This window comes from Podarcis liolepis, assembly GCF_965112155.1.
Source record: "Podarcis liolepis genome assembly, chromosome: 10".
NCBI classification, from domain to species: domain Eukaryota; kingdom Metazoa; phylum Chordata; class Lepidosauria; order Squamata; family Lacertidae; genus Podarcis; species Podarcis liolepis.
Genome location: NC_139562.1, coordinates 31,786,215 through 31,804,142, shown reverse-complemented (window position 1 = coordinate 31,804,142; position 17,928 = coordinate 31,786,215). Strand labels below are relative to the sequence as shown.

General features: G+C 43.5%; 3 protein-coding genes across 7 annotated transcripts in view; 1 reads left to right on the top strand and 2 right to left on the bottom strand.

The window, feature by feature from the left end:
• Window positions 1-5: 5 nt before the first annotated feature.
• On the bottom strand, window positions 6-6,402 carry LOC310687501 (meiosis inhibitor protein 1-like). Of its 2 annotated transcripts, XM_083462619.1 has the most exons (5): window positions 6,185-6,400; window positions 5,616-5,739; window positions 4,374-4,424; window positions 2,220-2,293; window positions 6-1,015 (listed from the first exon to the last, which is right to left on the bottom strand). In XM_083462619.1, exons 1-5 carry the CDS (start codon window positions 6,320-6,322, stop codon window positions 836-838), a joined length of 567 nt encoding a protein of 188 aa, XP_083318745.1. In that variant the 5' UTR covers window positions 6,323-6,400; the 3' UTR covers window positions 6-835. The 2 variants fall into 2 exon arrangements, with proteins under 2 accessions (XP_083318745.1, XP_083318746.1); XM_083462620.1 differs by lacking the exon at window positions 4,374-4,424 and having other exon boundaries at window positions 6,185-6,402.
• Window positions 6,403-6,508: 106 nt separating this feature from the next.
• On the top strand, window positions 6,509-10,302 carry SNU13 (small nuclear ribonucleoprotein 13). Its single transcript, XM_083462618.1, has 4 exons — window positions 6,509-6,542; window positions 7,490-7,662; window positions 8,928-9,048; window positions 9,580-10,302. The coding sequence occupies exons 1-4, from the start codon at window positions 6,524-6,526 to the stop codon at window positions 9,840-9,842; spliced, it is 576 nt and encodes a 191-aa protein (XP_083318744.1). The 5' UTR covers window positions 6,509-6,523; the 3' UTR covers window positions 9,843-10,302.
• Window positions 10,303-10,875: 573 nt separating this feature from the next.
• XRCC6 (X-ray repair cross complementing 6) overlaps window positions 10,876-17,928 on the bottom strand; it is a 29,124-nt gene continuing 22,071 nt past the window's right edge. For 3 of the 4 annotated variants that reach the window (XM_083462599.1, XM_083462600.1, XM_083462598.1), the window contains exons 7-13: window positions 17,528-17,714; window positions 16,078-16,246; window positions 15,092-15,253; window positions 13,705-13,834; window positions 13,497-13,597; window positions 11,512-11,625; window positions 10,876-11,286 (exon numbers count right to left, since the gene is read on the bottom strand). In XM_083462599.1, coding sequence (XP_083318725.1) covers window positions 11,084-11,286; window positions 11,512-11,625; window positions 13,497-13,597; window positions 13,705-13,834; window positions 15,092-15,253; window positions 16,078-16,246; window positions 17,528-17,714 — 1,066 coding nt within the window. In that variant the 3' untranslated portion in view covers window positions 10,876-11,083. The remainder of the gene's footprint in view (window positions 11,287-11,511; window positions 11,626-13,496; window positions 13,598-13,704; window positions 13,835-15,091; window positions 15,254-16,077; window positions 16,247-17,527; window positions 17,715-17,928) is intronic. The other variant, XM_083462601.1, reaches the window with a different exon arrangement.

Below are 17,928 nucleotides of genomic sequence, written 5' to 3'. Positions count from 1 at the left end.
CTGGATCTTTTTATTGCCTCTGCATACAGAGACCTGTAAGCCAACCTAGCTAACCACTCTCAGTTTAGAGTTTTGCCATGTTTCCAGTTGTTGTGTCCCAGCAGCTTGGTGTTGCTACTGCTTATCACGTCCCACTTGTGTGCCTCTCCTTCTCTAGTTCACCCAATGTTTGCACATATAGGCATGAAAAAACATTCTCCTTCACCAAAACATTGTCTGGATTTGTTCATTTGGATACTTATTCAAACTTGAAGCAGGCTGATCTACTAATCCAGTCTCACAAAGACTGCTCATGTCCAGTTTCAATACACCATATTTGTGGATCTTGACATAAGCTTGTGGTTTTTCCTCATATAGGGAAATTGAAAATATTTTTGGAATTTGTTGAATGAGTCACCATTAGCTATATGGAAAGGCTTCCTATTAAAGCACAAAATGTTTTATGCCCCTTAAAGATATGCCCCTTAGAGACTAAACACTCATTTCCACTTAGTTAGATTTACAAGGCTGACCACCACCTCTCCAAAAAAGAACAGGTAGTCTTGTGAATGTCTTTCATGAGCTTTGCCAAGATTACATTTTAGTCTCCTTGTTTGCTGCCACAAAAATTTTTAGGAGCATTTAAAAAGACAAAATCTCTCACCTTCACAGGAGTTCTTAGTTCCAACACTGCATTTACAGTGGTACCTCGGGTTAAGAACTTAATTTGTTCTGGAGGTCCGTTCTTAACCTGAAACTGTTCTTAACCTGAGACACCACTTTAGCTAATGGAGCCTTCTGCTGCCGCCGCACGATATCTGTTCTTATCCTGAAGCAAAGTTCTTAACCTGAGGTACTATTTCTGGGTTAGCAGAGTCTGTAACCTGAAGTGTCTGTAACCCGAGGTACCACTGTACTTGTAATACTTACTGTGTTCAACCACCCATACATCAGCAAAAATTGGGATGGAGTCTGCCAGTTTTCCAAGAAGAATAAACATGGGCAAGCTGCTTCTTGTGGCAGCTACCTTGCATAACTATAGTGGGGGCAAACAAGTGAAAAACCAAAGCAGTGAGAAAATGTCCTTACATTAAAAAAAACCAAACCAGACAATTCAGCGGACTATCTTTTTGAAAATGCCCTTCACCTCACAGATACAGTCACACTGCAACTTGCATGGCAGGGTCCATATAGTTCTGCTTTCCCTAGTATGCTTTGAACTTGCTATTCAGAAGGAAGTGCCCTCACACCATAGTGAACTGATAAAAGTTTGTTATCACTTATCTTCAAGCGCATATGTTGGGGAAACATTTGTGTACAGGAAACACAGAAGTTTGGTCAGAGTCAAGTGGCAAAGCACAGAGCAAATGACACTTTGCATTCACTTATACTAATCAGCAACCAATTAGCAACCAAAGACATCTGAATTAGCAACAGACAAGAGATGAAAGCTTAGGATAAAAGAATTTACAATTCTATTGCAGGAGAGTAATACTGATGCGTGTTGGAGGGAGGGTTAATAGGTGTGATGTCTGTCCCTTGTGATTCCTGAGGTCCTGCATTCAGCAGGGTTAAAATCCAATGAAGGATTCCATTGTTGAATTAGCCAAGCAAGGGATGTAGTTGTCACCTAAGTGACAACCCCCGGACAGTTAAGTCCAATTGAATTCGACTATGGGTGCAGCGGTCATCTTGCTTTCAGGCCTAGGGAGCCAGCATTTGTCTGTAAACAGCTTTTCACGTTGTCAGCATGACTAAAGTGCTTCTGGTGCAACAGAACACCGTAACAGAAGCCGGAGCGCATGGAAATGCTGTTTATCTTCCTGCCACAGTGGTACCTATTTATCTACTCACGCTGGTATGCTTTCGAACTGCTAGGTTTGCAGGAGCTGGGACACAGCAATGAGAGCTCACCTCGTCATGTGGATTCAAACTGCTGACCTTGCAATCAGTGAGCCCAAGAGGTTCAGTGGTTGAGACCACAGCACCACCTGCATCCCACAAGTTGTCACCTAAGTCTAGCCATTAGTATAACAAAGGAAGCTGTTCTGTGCCAAAGGACAATTGGGTGGGCTCCTTCCCTTGCCTGGCTAGTAGTGAGAAAGACAAATGCCAGAGTTTTGCATGTGAGCTGAACTGGAAGGAGGCAAGAAGCCTGAGAGTGAGAGCCATACTGAGTGTGCATAAGTAGGAGTGGAAATCTGTACATTTGAAGCAGCAAAGAAATAATCTATACCAACCTCTTTCTGACATTCATCCAATAGATAGTGCAGGTACCGCTCCAACTTCAGTCCTACTACCAGCAGTACCAAAACTGAACACAAGGAGGGGAAGGTTAGACACAACACATTTCCCCCCTAAATTGATTTTTGAATTCTGAATTTATTGTTATTCACGCTTTATACTGTATTTTATGCTGTTTTTTGTTGCATCAATTGTTTTAAATTTGTTGTTAGCCGCCCTGAGCCCAGTTTTCTGAATTATTATTTATTATTATTTCTCACTTGCTTTTAATAGGTTTTGCTGTGACTACTGTCTCTCATACACTTCCACTTATCCCATGCCTAGAAGGCACGGGTCCCAGCAGTTTTGTCTCTGTCCTTCTGCTTTCCCCTGAGAAACCCACTCTTTACCACTAAATTGGAACAAATTGCAATCCACGGAAAACCCAATTGTCATTGGTTCCGATTCAGCGCTAAACCGCGGGTTTTCCAGAGGGGCAAATGGAAGTGTGGATGAGCCCTACAGCTGGCATTATTACATAATAAAATATTGAACCCCACCTGCCTCACCAGCCTTTCCAGTGCAGCTCTTCCCTACAGAGCATTTGTCTGAAAGGAGTTGGGGGGGAAATGTGGCCTCCTTATCAGAGAAAAGGGCATCTTGCTCTTTCCCTTTAACTCAAGCACTACATCATAAGGTTATACATGATAACAGAAAGGAAGTCAACAGCGATGTGTCATATTTATAATGAAGAGAAATCAAGAAATAGCAAATCCCTACACACAACCAGAGCAATAGGTCCTGATGTCAGCAAATCTTTCAAGAGAATGATTTTTCAGGCTTAGGTGAAGGGAAAATTGTTTTCTCATAAATATACTCTAGGCTCTCTCCTCCACATATCGGAGCAGGACACACAGAGAGAAATACAACTCAGAAAACATAAATTAATTTGTCAGGTATTCATATCATAAGTGTTTGAGTTCCTCAACACCCACCAACTGAGACGTATTTTCTTGGCTCATAATCACTGCACAGTGATCCTATTCAATCTGTTCTACCAAAAAATAAACTCATGGAAAACCTTGGCTTTGTTAAGAAGAGTGCAGCAGATGGTTCATGTGAAGCTGGTAAATCATTTTCCTAGTTTGCATAAATAGTATTAATGTAATTTTGATTCAAGAATTGGGTGTGTTCTTTGAATTCCAGTAGCTGAGACCTATAGAGTCAACCTCCTTAGGTTCCTTGCTAAACTACACAGCTCCTTAAAAACTAGGGAAGTATTTGAAAATAATATGGCTTGAGAGAAGAAAGCCACTTAAGAGTTTGCTCCAGTTACTTATTTGATGCCAATTCACTTGATATAACAATTTGAACTCCAACCCAGTTCAAGAATGGATTGGGCTGGTGGGTTCAAGGGTCATGACAATATCTGTACTGAGTCGTTTTCTACTGAAATCTGTATCATAGAATTGCAGAGTTGGAAGGGGTCCTGATGTGTAAACTCTGCATTAACCATAGCTACTACTACAGAAATATTTAATTTCCATATGTATTTTCTCATTAAGAATGTATGAAAATCTTAAAAGCTGAGATACTCTCTACACAGTGCAACCTTAAGTGTGTTTACTCAGATTAACAAACACTGTTTGATAAAATTTACTCTGAAGAAAGTGAGTTTAGGATTGCAACCTTTATGAAATTTCTCATTTCATTTGGATTGGAGCTTTTTACACTGATAAAAATGCTAATGCAATTTTGACCTAAAAATAGTACAGTAATTGCTTCCCTTAAAGGTAAAGGTCCAGTCGCTTCCCTTAGGTCCAATCGTGACCGACTCTGGGGTTGCGGTGCTCATCTCTCTTTATTGGCCGAGGGAGCTTCTGGGACATGTGGCCAGTATGACTAAGCCGCTTCTGGTGAACCAGAGCAGCACACAGAAACAGTTTACCTTCCCACCGGAGCGGTACCTATTTATCTACTTGCACTTTGACGTGCTTTTGAACTGCTAGGTTGGCAGGAGCAGGGAGCGAGCAATGGGGGCTCACCCTGTTGCGGGGATTCGAACCACCGACCTTCGGATCGTCAAGTCCTAGGCTCTATGGTTTAACCCATAGCGCCACCCACGCCCATTGCTTCCCTTACCAAACAGCAATTCACCATTTGCTTCTCACCTTCAATGAGTAAATCCAGTACACTGCCATCTTCCACAGTTTGCAATATCTCTGTTAAGATCAACCCACAGATTAATCACAATTATTTTTTGTAATCTATACTGGGGCTCCCATCTGTAACAAAATTGAACTTCCTTCTAAGTAATTGAAAAATTGAACTTCCTTCTAAGTAATCATACACAGGATTGTGCTGCAGGGCTTAGAATTTTTTATGAAGATCATAGGGGCAGAGGAGAAAGATACGTTCTTCCAGCATTATCACATTTCCCCTTTTGGTAACCCTATTCTAGGTGTCATGAACCTGGGCTTCTGGTCAGGAGAGTCACAGCTCTTGAGTAGCAGGAAACAAGATAAATCAGCTGGGAGAGTTTAGAATGTGGTATATCTGGGGGTTAGAATTGCACCCAGGGTCAGCCTTTTAATGAGGCAATATAAAACAGTTCTGTTTCAGCTGACAAGATCCACAGGGGCAGCAGATCCAACCATCCAACAGATCAACTGCTGCTGCTGCTGCTGCTGCTGAAGAAAGGAGAAGTGGCTGTGCCTATGGCTTCTGGCCTCACTGATGTAAGGAAATGAATATATTTGGCACCAGCTTACAAGGCGCCATCCAATTATCTTAGGGACTCCACTCCAGATTTGTGTAGTGTTTACTCCATAGACTTTTCTTCTCCCAGAGACATCCCTCAAGGCAGTGGGGATGGATTTTTCCTCAGGGATTACTCCCAAAGCCATTCTCACGAATGAGTATAACCAGGGGTGTACAGAAACCACAATATTTACTAGCACATGTATTGTTCCAATTTGCTTCATTATTAAGGTGCAAATCTGATCTGTTAAATCCAAAGCTCTGTTTCACCCCTGTTGACTCTAATGGGAAATCCAAAAATGGCTATAATTTTTTTTTCTTATTATGCAAGTAGATGAAATTCACAGGGAGAAAATGTGTCCCTCTAAACTTCAACATCCTTCCCCAAATCCCTGTGATTGGAATGCACTTGGAAAATAATTGTGATTAACAGTTAGACCAACAGTTGTTATTTACCAGGGGCAGAGGAAAAGAATAGACATGTTAAACACAATCACACATTTAACATTCTAGTTTGGCCTTTCCATCAGCTTAGTCTCTATGGTACACCATAGTGGAATAAAATACTTGCTTCCAATCTTCTATCCCAGAAAAGCCATGAGTAATACTTCTATACCTGTTACATTCACCAAGTTAGTATGCTTTTCTCTTACCAAACAAAGTTGCTATGAAATGAGCACACACTCTTTCGTCTTGTGCAAGCAATGGCATGACCAGGGTTGCATGCCGAATCAGAACATCCCGAAGGCAGGAAAGCACATGTTTCTTGCGTACTAGCTAAATATTAGAAAAGCAAAACTGTATCAGTTATTTATTGAGAAAAATAAGCAAAGCTTAAAGCCTCGTGCCAACCTGTACTGGAAGTTTTCAAATTCACTCTTAATTTCCTCCTAGAATGGAACACAGGATATAAAACTCCCTGTGCCTTTTACCTCCATCACCCAGTTATAGATCCCTTCTTGGGTCCTCCACAATCCACTCATCCAGCTCCACTACCTGCTACGCCCTGCTTTCTTACTTAATTGTAAGCCTCTTTGTAAAGCCTATTTTATGTACATGGCACCATCATTACTGTAACAAATGTCAAGAGTAAACAAGAGGCCTTGCATTGCGGATAGGTCAGAGGCCCAAAATACTGTACAGGGCACACAGACCACCGGGAAGGTGAGGCAAGGGAGAATGGGTGCTGCTGGCTGGGTGCCTCAGAGCCGGGCGCACCCACCGAGGCCCCGCCATCCTGGAGCGTCTCAATGGCGCACGCCAAGCAAAGCGGCGAAGGTGGCAGCTCCAGGAGCCAGCGGGGGTCGTGCCGCGGGTGGAACCGCTCGCAGACGAGGAGCTCCGCCATCGCCGCCTCCATCCCTTCCCCGCTCTCGCTCCCTCTCTCGGATAAGGCAAGAGCGAGAGATTTGGCGGCAAACGTTTGCGCAGGCGCAATGCCTGCCGCGCAGCGCCGTCCGAAGGAGCAGCGCCTGCTGCGGAATCTGTAGCGCTTCCGAGGCTGCTGTCTGGTGGCTTCGCGGATGTAGAGCCCACCGACGGAGTCATCCTGCGGAATGGAATGATTATTTGCAGCACAGGTTGATCATTTTCTTAAAAGTTTGGGGGTTTCCCTTCGGTTTTTTAGTACAATTCTCTGTGTTGAAAACTGCTTAGAAATTCTTATGCTTCGAAAAACGTGGCGTCTAAATCCTGCGCGCCGATAAAATGCACCTGAAACAAAGGCGCGATCCTAAGCATGCCTTCTCAGAATTCCCAAGGAGCGCATTGTGCTTTATTCCCTAATGACCACTTAAGGAGTGGAAACCCCACTGCACTCAGCGGGTCTTTCTTCATACAAGCTGCGTAGAATTGCACTGTCAAGTGAATTGGACCTTAAGGATTGCATCCACATGTGCGCATCCAGGCAGGATTCTAGACTATTCCTCTAGATTTCCCCGAAAGGACTAGCTGAGTGGTTAAGTACCTGCTTTGTAGGCAGGGAGTCCCAGGTTCAATCTCGGGCACCTCTATATCGAATTATCCTTCTGGAAACTCGACGCCACTCGGTGTAAGCAATCCTGGGCTTAGGTGGACCGATGATCTAATTTAGCATAAGGCTGCTTCCACCGGCCTTGTGGTCTGTAAATTCAGGTTAAACTATTCCTGGCAAGCTGATGTAATGTTGAGGACGAGAGTCACACCTGATTTAATTTCCGTCTCGCCGCTGCCAGCTGCACAGGAGTCGGGAACAGGTAAATCCTAAATTTGAATCAAAGCACATTGTGGATGCGGCATACTGTGGATGGACCAGGCACTACATAGTTGTACTCTTGGCTGGCTGGCTCAAAATAACCACCGGATCAATTTCATTAAACGCCTTTATGGAGGAGGCGATCCCGCTAGCTCCATGGGATTTACTCCCTGGTAAATAAGATTGCCGCATCCCCTCTGAGGTCCGGTCCAGTTCCTGAGAGTTTCTTTCCTAGTCCGCCAACGCTAGAGGTCGCAATGGCGAGGTTGTGGGGGTTCATTTTCTCTCCCTAAGGGAAGGCCTGTGCGGTGTTTCCTGCCCTTTCCCCCTCGACGTCACTTCCAAGAGCGCGCGCGTCTGCCTTGCGTTCGAGAGCGTTGCGAGGCTCTTCCTCCGTGAAGCTTTCGGGCCGAGAGGATCGATCCAGAGCCAGGCGCTTCGAGTGGTTCTTCTGCTTCGCAGCAATGGTGAGTGGACTCGGGGCGAGGCGGGCGGAGCAGGCGAGGAGCCCGCTTTCCGTCTGCGCTGGGGGTCGCAGCGCAGGCGAGGACGCCGAGCTGGCTGTACTGGCGGCGGGGGAAGGGGGCGAGGGGGTGGTCCGTGGGAATGTCACACGTGGGGAACGAGGGAGAGGCTTCCCCGGCATGGCCTGCCCCTTTCCTGTGAAGGGGGGGCTGCCACGTGCGAAGGAAAGAAGCCTCGGCGTCACTCACAAGGCGGCTGCTTCTTTTAATGTTCAAGTTTTTAAGCAGCTCTGATTTATTGGAGAAACTTCGCCGTCACTCGTGCCGCTTAGAAGCGCCTTTGTAGGCACGTTAGGGAGGCCAGGGCTTCATCTTGGCACCCACGTGCTCCTACTGCCTCGTTTCTCCGGTTCACTTCCGCTCTTTTTATTTCGCCGCTCCCCACCACCAACCATCTCATGATCATGCACATAAGAATCAAGCCTTTACCCCCCCTCCCCCATAGGAGCCCCGAGTGAGGTTAGGACAGTGGTTTTCAACCAGTGTGCTGTGGCACCCTGGGCCTTGAATTATGATCAGGGGTGCCGTGGACAATACTGGCCCCTGACCCTCTTCCCTCCCTTCTCCGATGCCCTCTTGCGTCTCTGCCTCCCAAAGGCCTGCACAGCTGGCTACGAGCTCCGCAGGCAAATGGTGCCTCAGGGAGGCACCTCTCTTTGGGGTGGGGTTGCAGCTCAAAGACCAGAGGCGGCAGCTGCCCAAAGGACTCATAAGAAGAGGAGGCTGAGGGAACACTCCATAAGGGAGGGTGCTCAAAAAAGGGTGAGAGGCTGCCAGCTCTGCAGGCAAGGGGTGACATAATTGGGCTCCTGAGCCCCACTGGGGTGCCACAGAAGGATGTAGTTGGGTAAGGGACTCGAAAAGGTTGAAAACCTCTGGGTTAGGCAGATTGCATGTGGCTAACCCAAGGATTGTAAGCTAGTTTCATGGCTGAATAACTACTTAGACTCTGCCCAGGTTCTGTGGCCAGTATGTATTTTGCCTTTTTTCCTCATTGGCTTGAGAGAAGCTGGAAAAACGGAATACCTGAACAGTGGGAAGTCTCTTTTGAACCAGATGTGGCCCTTCTCACATTGACCTAGCCGTTGTAGGAACTCACAGACTTACAGAACTATCTTAGGTTACACAGAAAGAGGTAGCTGTGACAGCAAATGCTTAGAAGAAGAGAAATTGTTGCCTATACCTTGATTCTTTGTTTCCTTCTATAGACTGAGGCAGAAGTGAATCCTAAAGCTTATCCACTAGCTGATGCTCAGCTCACCAAGACACTGCTTGATCTTGTACAGCAGTCCTGTAATTACAAACAGCTACGCAAAGGAGCCAATGAAGGTGAGATTGGGTTGAGCTTGTACCATTAATTGCCCATTCTTGTAGAGTATTAGGTTTGCATTGTCTCTTGTGGAAAAAGTAGTTCGTACTTTGCCTAAATATGCCCCCAAACACCTCTGCCTATTCTGTGGTTGTCATCCTGATCTTGGTGCTACTATCAGTCCAGACACCCTGACTTTTCTTACTCACTATTCCAGTTCTGTAAATTTGGGGCAGTAGCAGGAAGGTTATCACAAATAAGCAATCTTAGTTGGGGAGATTGTTTTGTTCATGGCCAAAAATTCCAGTGGGCAAATGGAAGTTTTAGGATCCACCCAAAAGTTCTTTGAATCCCTAAGCTTGTCTTTAACAAGTAACGGAAACTTAATTTTTTGTAGTAGCCAAGCAATTATCCAATAGATAGGTACATAAAACCTTTTACATTGGATTTGCCCTCTTAATGTTGCAACTAGCTGCTTGTTTGATTTTACTGAGTGAGTCCTGGCAGAGTGAGGAAATGGAGTTTTCATTGTACCAATTTCTTTTCCACAGCTACTAAAACTTTGAACAGAGGCATTGCTGAATTCATTGTGATGGCTGCAGATGCGGAGCCCCTTGAGATCATCCTTCACCTCCCACTGCTTTGTGAGGACAAGAATGTGCCCTACGTGTTTGTGCGCTCCAAGCAGGCCCTGGGGCGGGCATGTGGTGTTTCTCGGCCTGTCATTGCCTGTTCAATTACTATCAAAGAAGGCTCACAGCTAAAGCCACAGATTCAGTCTGTCCAACAAGCTATCGAGAGACTATTGGTCTAAATCTTGTCAGACCACTCACTTACTAAACTAAAATAACTCTGAAAGACGAGTCTTGTCACTTGTACAATGTTTACTACTGTTTTTGTTTTCTACCAGATCTCCCTTCTGCCTGCCTCCATTACACTTGCCATTTAGATGTTTAACAAGAGGATGTCCAGTCTTTTGTTTTAAATTCTTTATTCTGATGCAACTCTCCCCAGTGGAATTTTAGTTAGGCTATCCTTTTCGGCAATAAACAAACTTCAGTTGCAGAAGATTAGGCTGAAGATTTGTAAATACAAAACATATGACCTTGTTCTGGTCAATATGATGTTCACCCATTGAGGGTGTCCATCTTTCAAATACTAGTCCTAATACAACTTGATAGAACACTGTTAGAAATAAAGGGCAGATGAAATAATATTGTCAAAGGCAGTGGCTTTAACTTTTTATATATATTAAAAACACAATTATGTTTGTATGTTGTGTGATCTCAGTCTTTTGCGTGGTTTAAAATATTTGCTGGATGGCCCGAATATAACAGGATGACTAAAGCCTTAGTCACTATGTTTTATATGGGACCAAGTTTTTATGAATATAAGCTATCAATGTTTGCATCTTCTGCAAGAGGGAATAAATAATTCATCAGGTGGTAGTGACCTGGATAAATTCTTCTTTGTGAAAACAATCCCCAGCAGCTTCAAACAGACCGGGGATGGGGAACCTTTTTCAGCTCCAGGGCTGCATTCCCTTCTCAGCTGAGAGCCATGTGCCACTGGTAGGTGAGTCCACAGTGGAAAGTATGATGATGATCATAATAATGATAATAACTGCCATAAAGGCAAGGGCTGAGGGACATGCACGGTCGGTCAGACCTTTCTAAGCATCATGTCAGCCTCCTTGGGCCACAACAACTGAAACTAATCCCATATAATTTGTGCTGTGGACACTTCACTGAATCTGCAGCATCAAGTTCTGCATGAATACAAGCAACTCTGTGCTCAATATGTTTAGGAAACAGCAAAAGAAACAAGAAGAAAAGCAGGGACAGATATACATAACAAGCTCATTTATTAAGACACATTTTCATTAAGTCTAGAAACAGATGGGGAAAATGAAGCATTTCCCCATTAATCCTCATTATTACATAGTCTTAAACTCTCAAGAAAAAAAAGTCCCTGTTCCCTTTGATCTATGGCTATAAAGATGCTGCTCCCCTTTTCCTTGTCAAAATCTTAGGGAGGAGAGTGAGCATAGAACTCTCAGTGCCTACTGAAGTATTCAGTCACAGCATCTAAGAGTTCTTGCTTCTTCGTTCCTGCTGTCAGCTTGTAATTCCTGCACACTTCCTTTAAAACCGGCACAGTCAGTTTACCCAAAGTGCCTTTTTGAACATGATTCCTCAGGTCGTCTTCAGAGATTTCGATCTTTGCTTTCTTTTCTAGTGGTATGGTACCATCCCCTACTGGAAAGAGATTTTTGGATTAATTGTGTGTTTCCAATACCTTGTTATAAATAAAATATATCTTATACAGCCATTACAAAATATCCTGCAACAGTACACTGACACAGTGTCAAGATAGACTCCTACCTAGCCCATGATAATCCAACCACAATCTGGTGTGATAGAGCAGAAAATGAACTTGGAGGATGTAACTACCTCTCTCTTTGGGTTCTGTTGCAATCTTACCTTGTTTACGCTTTGTGGTTTTGCCATCCGGATCATAGCCTGGTGGGTAAACTAGTTGTTTGAACTCTTCTGCAAGATTACCCATTCTGCAATCCATCACCTCAACCTTGGGCACTGGAGAATAGGGAGAAAATGTGCATAACACACCTCAAAACAGCAAAAATATTCAAATATACAGAAATGATGGTTCTACAGAGGAAACATACAAAACACTGAGCTTTAAGGTAGATAGTTCAAAAGCACAACTGAAATAAATACAAATTATAAAACCATTTTAATTTGGAAAATGGCGTATCTAAGACAAAAGTGAGCCACAATGAAATGGGGAAGCAAAAAGCTAGAATATACTGGAAAGAATGAAGAGCTTAATTTTTGCTTCAGTCTTCATGAACTAACAATCGGGTCCGTTAGCAAAAATGATGATTACACTGATAAAGAAGGAACCATAGATCACAGGATAGAGTTGTAAGGGTCCCACAAGGATCATCTAGTCCAACTCCCTGCAATGCAGGAATCTTTCGCTCAATGTGGGGCTCAAACCCATGGCCTTGAGATTAAGAGTCTCATGCTCTACCAACTGAGCTCCATTGTTTCTAAAACCTCAAGAAAACAGGAGGTCTAAGGCCCTTTTTATGAGATCCTGATTATTTCATGCGGTCAAAAATAAGATTCAAAACTGAATTTTGGCTATCAGTTTATGACATGAAAGGCACATTGTTGTTCTTATGTAGTCTTTACCCCCAAGGGTGAATTGAGGCAGTGGGTAGTGCCAGAGCTAATGTCCACCCCCCCTCACATTTATAGAGTGGTACCTCGGGTTAAGTACTTAATTCGTTCCGGAGGTCCGTACTTAACCTGAAACTGTTCTTAACCTGAAGCACCACTTTAGCTAATGGGGCCTCCCGCTGCTGCCGCGCTGCTGGAGCACAATTTCTGTTCTCATCCTGAAGCAAAGTTCTTAACCTGAAGCACTATTTCTGGGTTAGCGGAGTCTGTAACCTGAAGTGTATGTAACCTGAAGCGTATGTAACCCGAGGTACCACTGTACACTCATTCAAATGTATTCTCACTCACAAATTCTTTCCCCAACACACACAGGCCCACAACCTTCCCCACTCACTACTATTATTATTAATAATAATAATAATAATAACACAGCTGACACACATCTCTCCCCACCCACCCCTCTCTCTCACATGCCCATGCATTTCAACGTCCCCAGCACTCCAGATTCCCTCAGAGCTTGACAGCAAACTTGGCTGCATCGGGATTACTGGAGAGTAGAGGTTTCAACCTCTCCCTACCCATCCCAATGATCCAAAATGCATCCAGTCCCAATCATAGATACCAACTTTTCCCTCTTCTTGCGAGGAATCCTATTCGGAATAAGGGAATTTCCCTTAAAAAAAAGGAAAACGTTGACAGCTATGGTCCCAATACTGCTTTGGGCTAACAGAGGCATGAGCCAGTATCTTAGCTGCATGGAGAGTGTTGGGGATAGCCGGTTACCCTCCCCTTCACAGCAATCCCAATGCAGTCAAAACTGCTATATCCATGTGTTGTTCATCAGCACAGAAGGTGGGGGGAACCTTTGGCCTCCAGGTGTTGCTGACGTGCAACTTCCATCAGCTCCAGAGAGCATGGCCAATGGAAGTTGGATGATGGAAGTTGTGGCTCAGCCATTTCTGGAGGACCAAAGATGCCACACACCTGCAGGACGGGAGCACCTCTCTTTCCCTCACAATACAGTTGGTGGTTAATCTGTCAGGCAGTGGTGACAAAATGATTAGGGCTCCCCAGGGTCTCATGTGAGCCACAGGGTACCCACATTTGCTTCAGCTGCAACTCACTTTAGTCTAAAACCTGCAATTTTTTTGTATGATGTGCAAACATACCATTGGATTAAACAGTTTGTTGCTTGTGGGAAATTCCAAGGACTGCAACAGGGGGGAAATGTCAAACTACACTCACTAAATTAGTCTTACCTGTCAGATCTTCAGCTTTTTCAGGTTCCAGTAAGTCCAGGGCCAAGGCCTCCAGGTTCATATAGTGCTGCTGTAAAACCGGATTCTCAAAGCTCTCACTCCTGTTGAAATCCCGGGTTAAAGTATCAATGAGCGCCAGTGCCACTGGGTTGTCCAAGAACTGTTTGCACATGGGCATTGATCCTGCCTTCCTCCCATCTCTACTCACCTGTACTTGAACCGAAGCTTGTGGACTATTTCCATCATTTTGCTTACTTGTTCTTGATTAGCTTGGAGCTTCTCTGTAAAGTCAACTTTCCGTTTGTCGTCCGCATAAGGTAGGAAAATTAGATGAAACCCTAAATAGAAGGAACGAATATATACATGAAAGAAATTAGATACTCAAAAATGTTCCCAAATGCTCAGATCTCTGACAAATGATCTCCAGATCTGAAGTCACATTATCGTTAGGGTTGCCACTTAGATTGAAATCAACATGTGAATGCTTGATTACTAACTAAAACTACCAGTTGTGAACTAGTTGTTTTGAGTGTCAGTGAATGGGAACGTTTTGAAGACAACAGAATAATTTGACAGATAGGGACATACGGTAATGTGCAAAAGATATTAACAGATGCAGACCAGAAAAAAGCCACAGCATGTCTTAATTTATTTTATTAGAAACAACTCAGAATAAGTCATCTTTTAATACCCATAGTGAGAGCAATAAGCCAGGAAAAATATTATGATATCCTACTTAACCCAAGAGTAAAATGTATTTCACCCCACAAGCAATTAAGGAATTTTTTTTTTACCGTTATTGATAAACATTTCTGGTCTGCATTCTGGTTTTGCTCTAAAACTAGTCCACAAATAACAGTATCTCATGATAGAGATGCAATCATCTCAGCTTGAAGATAGAAATTCCTGTTCTGAGAAACATCACATAGGCTAGGAAGAAGATCTCAACAGCTTCTAAGATATAGCTTATGGAAGTTTGCAAGGTGAAACAGGCAGAGCCAAGATCCCACACACAAAACATGGAGACTTTGAAGCAGTTTGGGAAAAGGAAACACTGGAGGCTGACTAGGATCTTTGCCTGGCCCAAAAATCTGTTTTTGAGAGTTAAGAGTAACTTCCGAATAGGGTGGTATTAGGTGGCAGGCAGGACTCTGTGCACTGAGCGTAGAAATTGGTGGTATTTGGATTACCTTACAAAAGCAGAAATATTCTCACTAAGGCATCTCTGGGTCCAGTCTTGTTAAGTCTAGAGGAACTAACCTATGCAATTAAATAGTGGGATATTGAAATGAACCCCAAAATTATCTTGTGTGTTACTGATTACCTATCTGTAGGAGATGAGATACCCTTAATGAATTCATCAGAAGCAGCCAAAGTAATCCAAACCATACACTGGAAACTATATAAGACACCAGTGCATAAAAAGTAATGCTAATATTATACAAGATGGGGGATAAATCTATAGCCACTCCATGCTGCTCATCGAAGTATAAACCTCCGCTCCTTAAATTAGATGGCAGAAAAAACTTCTGACAGTGGTAGAACAACACCACACTAACCATCTGTACGACAGAAATCCCAGCAACTCCAGTTACCTGAGGGGGCCACCTGCACATTCTGCTCATCCAACTCTTCTTCCTGAGGAACCAGGCCTATAAACCGAGGAGGAGTGTTCCGACGGGGTGTGTACCTGCATACGGCCATCACCCCTTTCTCCAGACACTTTGTCAGCAGGGCATTAAATAATGTGGTGCTTCCTAAAAGCAAAAATCCATGCTTGTTACTTTAATGAAACAACTCTGGTGGCTCAAAACACATCTGAAATAACTATATCAAGCTTCTGCAGAGGACTATATGCAACTGTATCTGTGTGTGGCTGGTTACCATGGTTTTGGGACAGAAAAGTATAGTTTCTGTTTTTTTGTAAATGTGCTTCTTTTCTAGAGGGTAGCAATAATCAGCAGCTCAAAAGTTTAGTTGGGGGGCGGGCAGAAGCCCGAGAGAGGGCAATCTCCATGGCAACCTCTTTAAGTTTTGGAATTTCCTCAACAGAGGTGTGCCTGGCGCCTTCATTACGTAGTGTCCTTTGCATGCTGAAAACACACCTCTTTCCCCACCCTATTATTGTAATGGTTTTTGTTTTGAAATCATTTTAATATTCTACTTTTAAATCGCTGTAACCCACCCTGGGACCTTGTGGTGAAGGGCAACAAATCAAATCAATATAATGATGTATTTGATTTCTTATCCGCCCTCCAGGGTGGATGTTGGGAGTTGACCAAGCTACTTGCTGTTAGATGACTGTTGTCCTACACCATGGGATTTAACCTGTGCAGCCACAAGGTTTCATCCTGAGTGATTTTAACATATATATGATGTTTGGAATTGATAAGGAATGCAACCTTATCAGTAAGCTAATCATGGCACTGAGCCTAATCCTGCTCTGTACCCTGACTGGTATGGGTCCAAAAAGTTGACCTCATATCATCATCCCCTATTTTCATGTTTGAAATCCTGCTCTGCAGAATGAAATTTCACTGTCAAGTTACAAAGCAGACTATCCTTCCCACAATATGCTTACCACTAATCAAAGACTCTTCAGGATAGATGAACTGGGCAGGCCTGATGTGATGGTGTTGTTTCAACATTACCAGGGGCTTGAAGCCAATCAGATACAAGCCTTGTGGCTCAAACCTTTTTGCTTCTTCCGTCTCCTCTTTCTCCAGCACAATCTGACGGTTCCCATAGATCTACAAAAAGGGAGCAGGAGGAAGAAAAGTAGCTAGAAAAATAACAAGCCTCGGGCCCAAGTGAAGTAAAATATAGGTCTAGTGTTAGTGGAAACATAATCATGCCTATAGAGTCTAGCAAATCTGAAATTACACTGTAAAAAGTCAGCAAAGAGATCTATGGCAAGCCTCTGGGTGAAATCATTCTTGTCTCACTCGCTAAGAGTAATTTTATCAGACAGCTACTCCTGTTTTTATCCACATACTGTAAATCAGGGCTGGCTAACCTCTTAATCTCCAGGTGTTGCTGAACTACTACAACCTCCATCATCCCTAACTCCTGGCCATGCTGGCTGGGGCTGATGGAAGATGCACTCAAACAATATCTGGAGAAGAACAGGTTAGTCACTCCTATTTCAAAAGCTCCCACTTGCAGTGGGTTCCCTCTCTTTGCACCACAGGGTGGGAATAGCTATTCCAGGGGTCCACAAATTTAGGCTGCCTTTGGTAGTCAGCCAAAATTTTGACCCTTCCCCAACATTCTCCCAGCTGATGCTCAACTAGAGGGAGCCTCAGGCTTAAATCACTTTCAAAAAGCAGCAGCCTGGGGACAATCCCTGGTTCTCCTGCACAGTTCCAAGCTCAAGAGGAGAGCCAGAGGTTGTCCATGACGCAAAGGACCTCCAAGGTCCTTGGAACTAGAACCACAATATAAACGAAAGCAGTCATGCAGCAAAACCATTCATATGAACACACTTTTGTTAAATGCTTGCCAAAAACGTTTTTGCAACATTAGCCACCTGACCTGCAACATAGAGCCTTAGCTTTATTCCTTGTGGAGGTCATTTATTTGCAGGCTACTTCCATTTTTTTAAAGAACCTAGTTGACTGTCCTTTAAAGACCTTGGAAATTAGTGAGAACTAACTGCCAAAAGACATTGCTCGAAGAAAATGGAAAATTAGAGAAAATGCTTAAAACAATTGCCAGTGTGTGACACAACAGGGCCCAATTATTTGCAAATAATTATTTATAAAATTATTCCTCTACTTGTAGCTCAACCCAGAAGTCTGTTGGGGAAAGGGAAGAAAAATCAGTACATATATAATCTTTGGCATATAAATATTAAAGAGACCTTATGTGTCACAATAGAACACAGGGCCAGGTTGTTAGGGCTTGCTCATCACAACAGGTGCTATGGTGTGTCTGGATGGTTTCTTCCATTTTTTAAAATGGGCTTGCAAATTCTGTCAAGGGAAAATGGGGGAGAGGAGACTGAGGAAATAATTCTCAAAGTACCTTACCTGAGCCCTCTTGGTGTCACTTGGCAGAAGCAAACTACCCGTCTGTCGGTTAAAGGTTCGAGTTTTTGTTTTCACTGGCTCATTGGTTTCTCTGTAAAGTCTCACTGGTGGCTGCTTGAAAGCTTTCTGCACTAAGTTGAAAATGCCAACAGAAAGAGCCACATCTTTTCCCAGATACAAATTCAGCCTGCCAAGAATCAAGAAATACAGATTGAAGCTTTCTAGATCCTGTATTGTATTTAAAGAGATAAAAGCATATGAAAAGATTCTCATCCCAAAACAACACAAAGGAAACTTTCCACAACTTAGCATTATGTACTTTAACATAACTGTTAAGTGACTGGCATTTATTGAGAGGAAGTATTTTCTCCAAAATCTCTCTTGACCACTACCCCACAAGA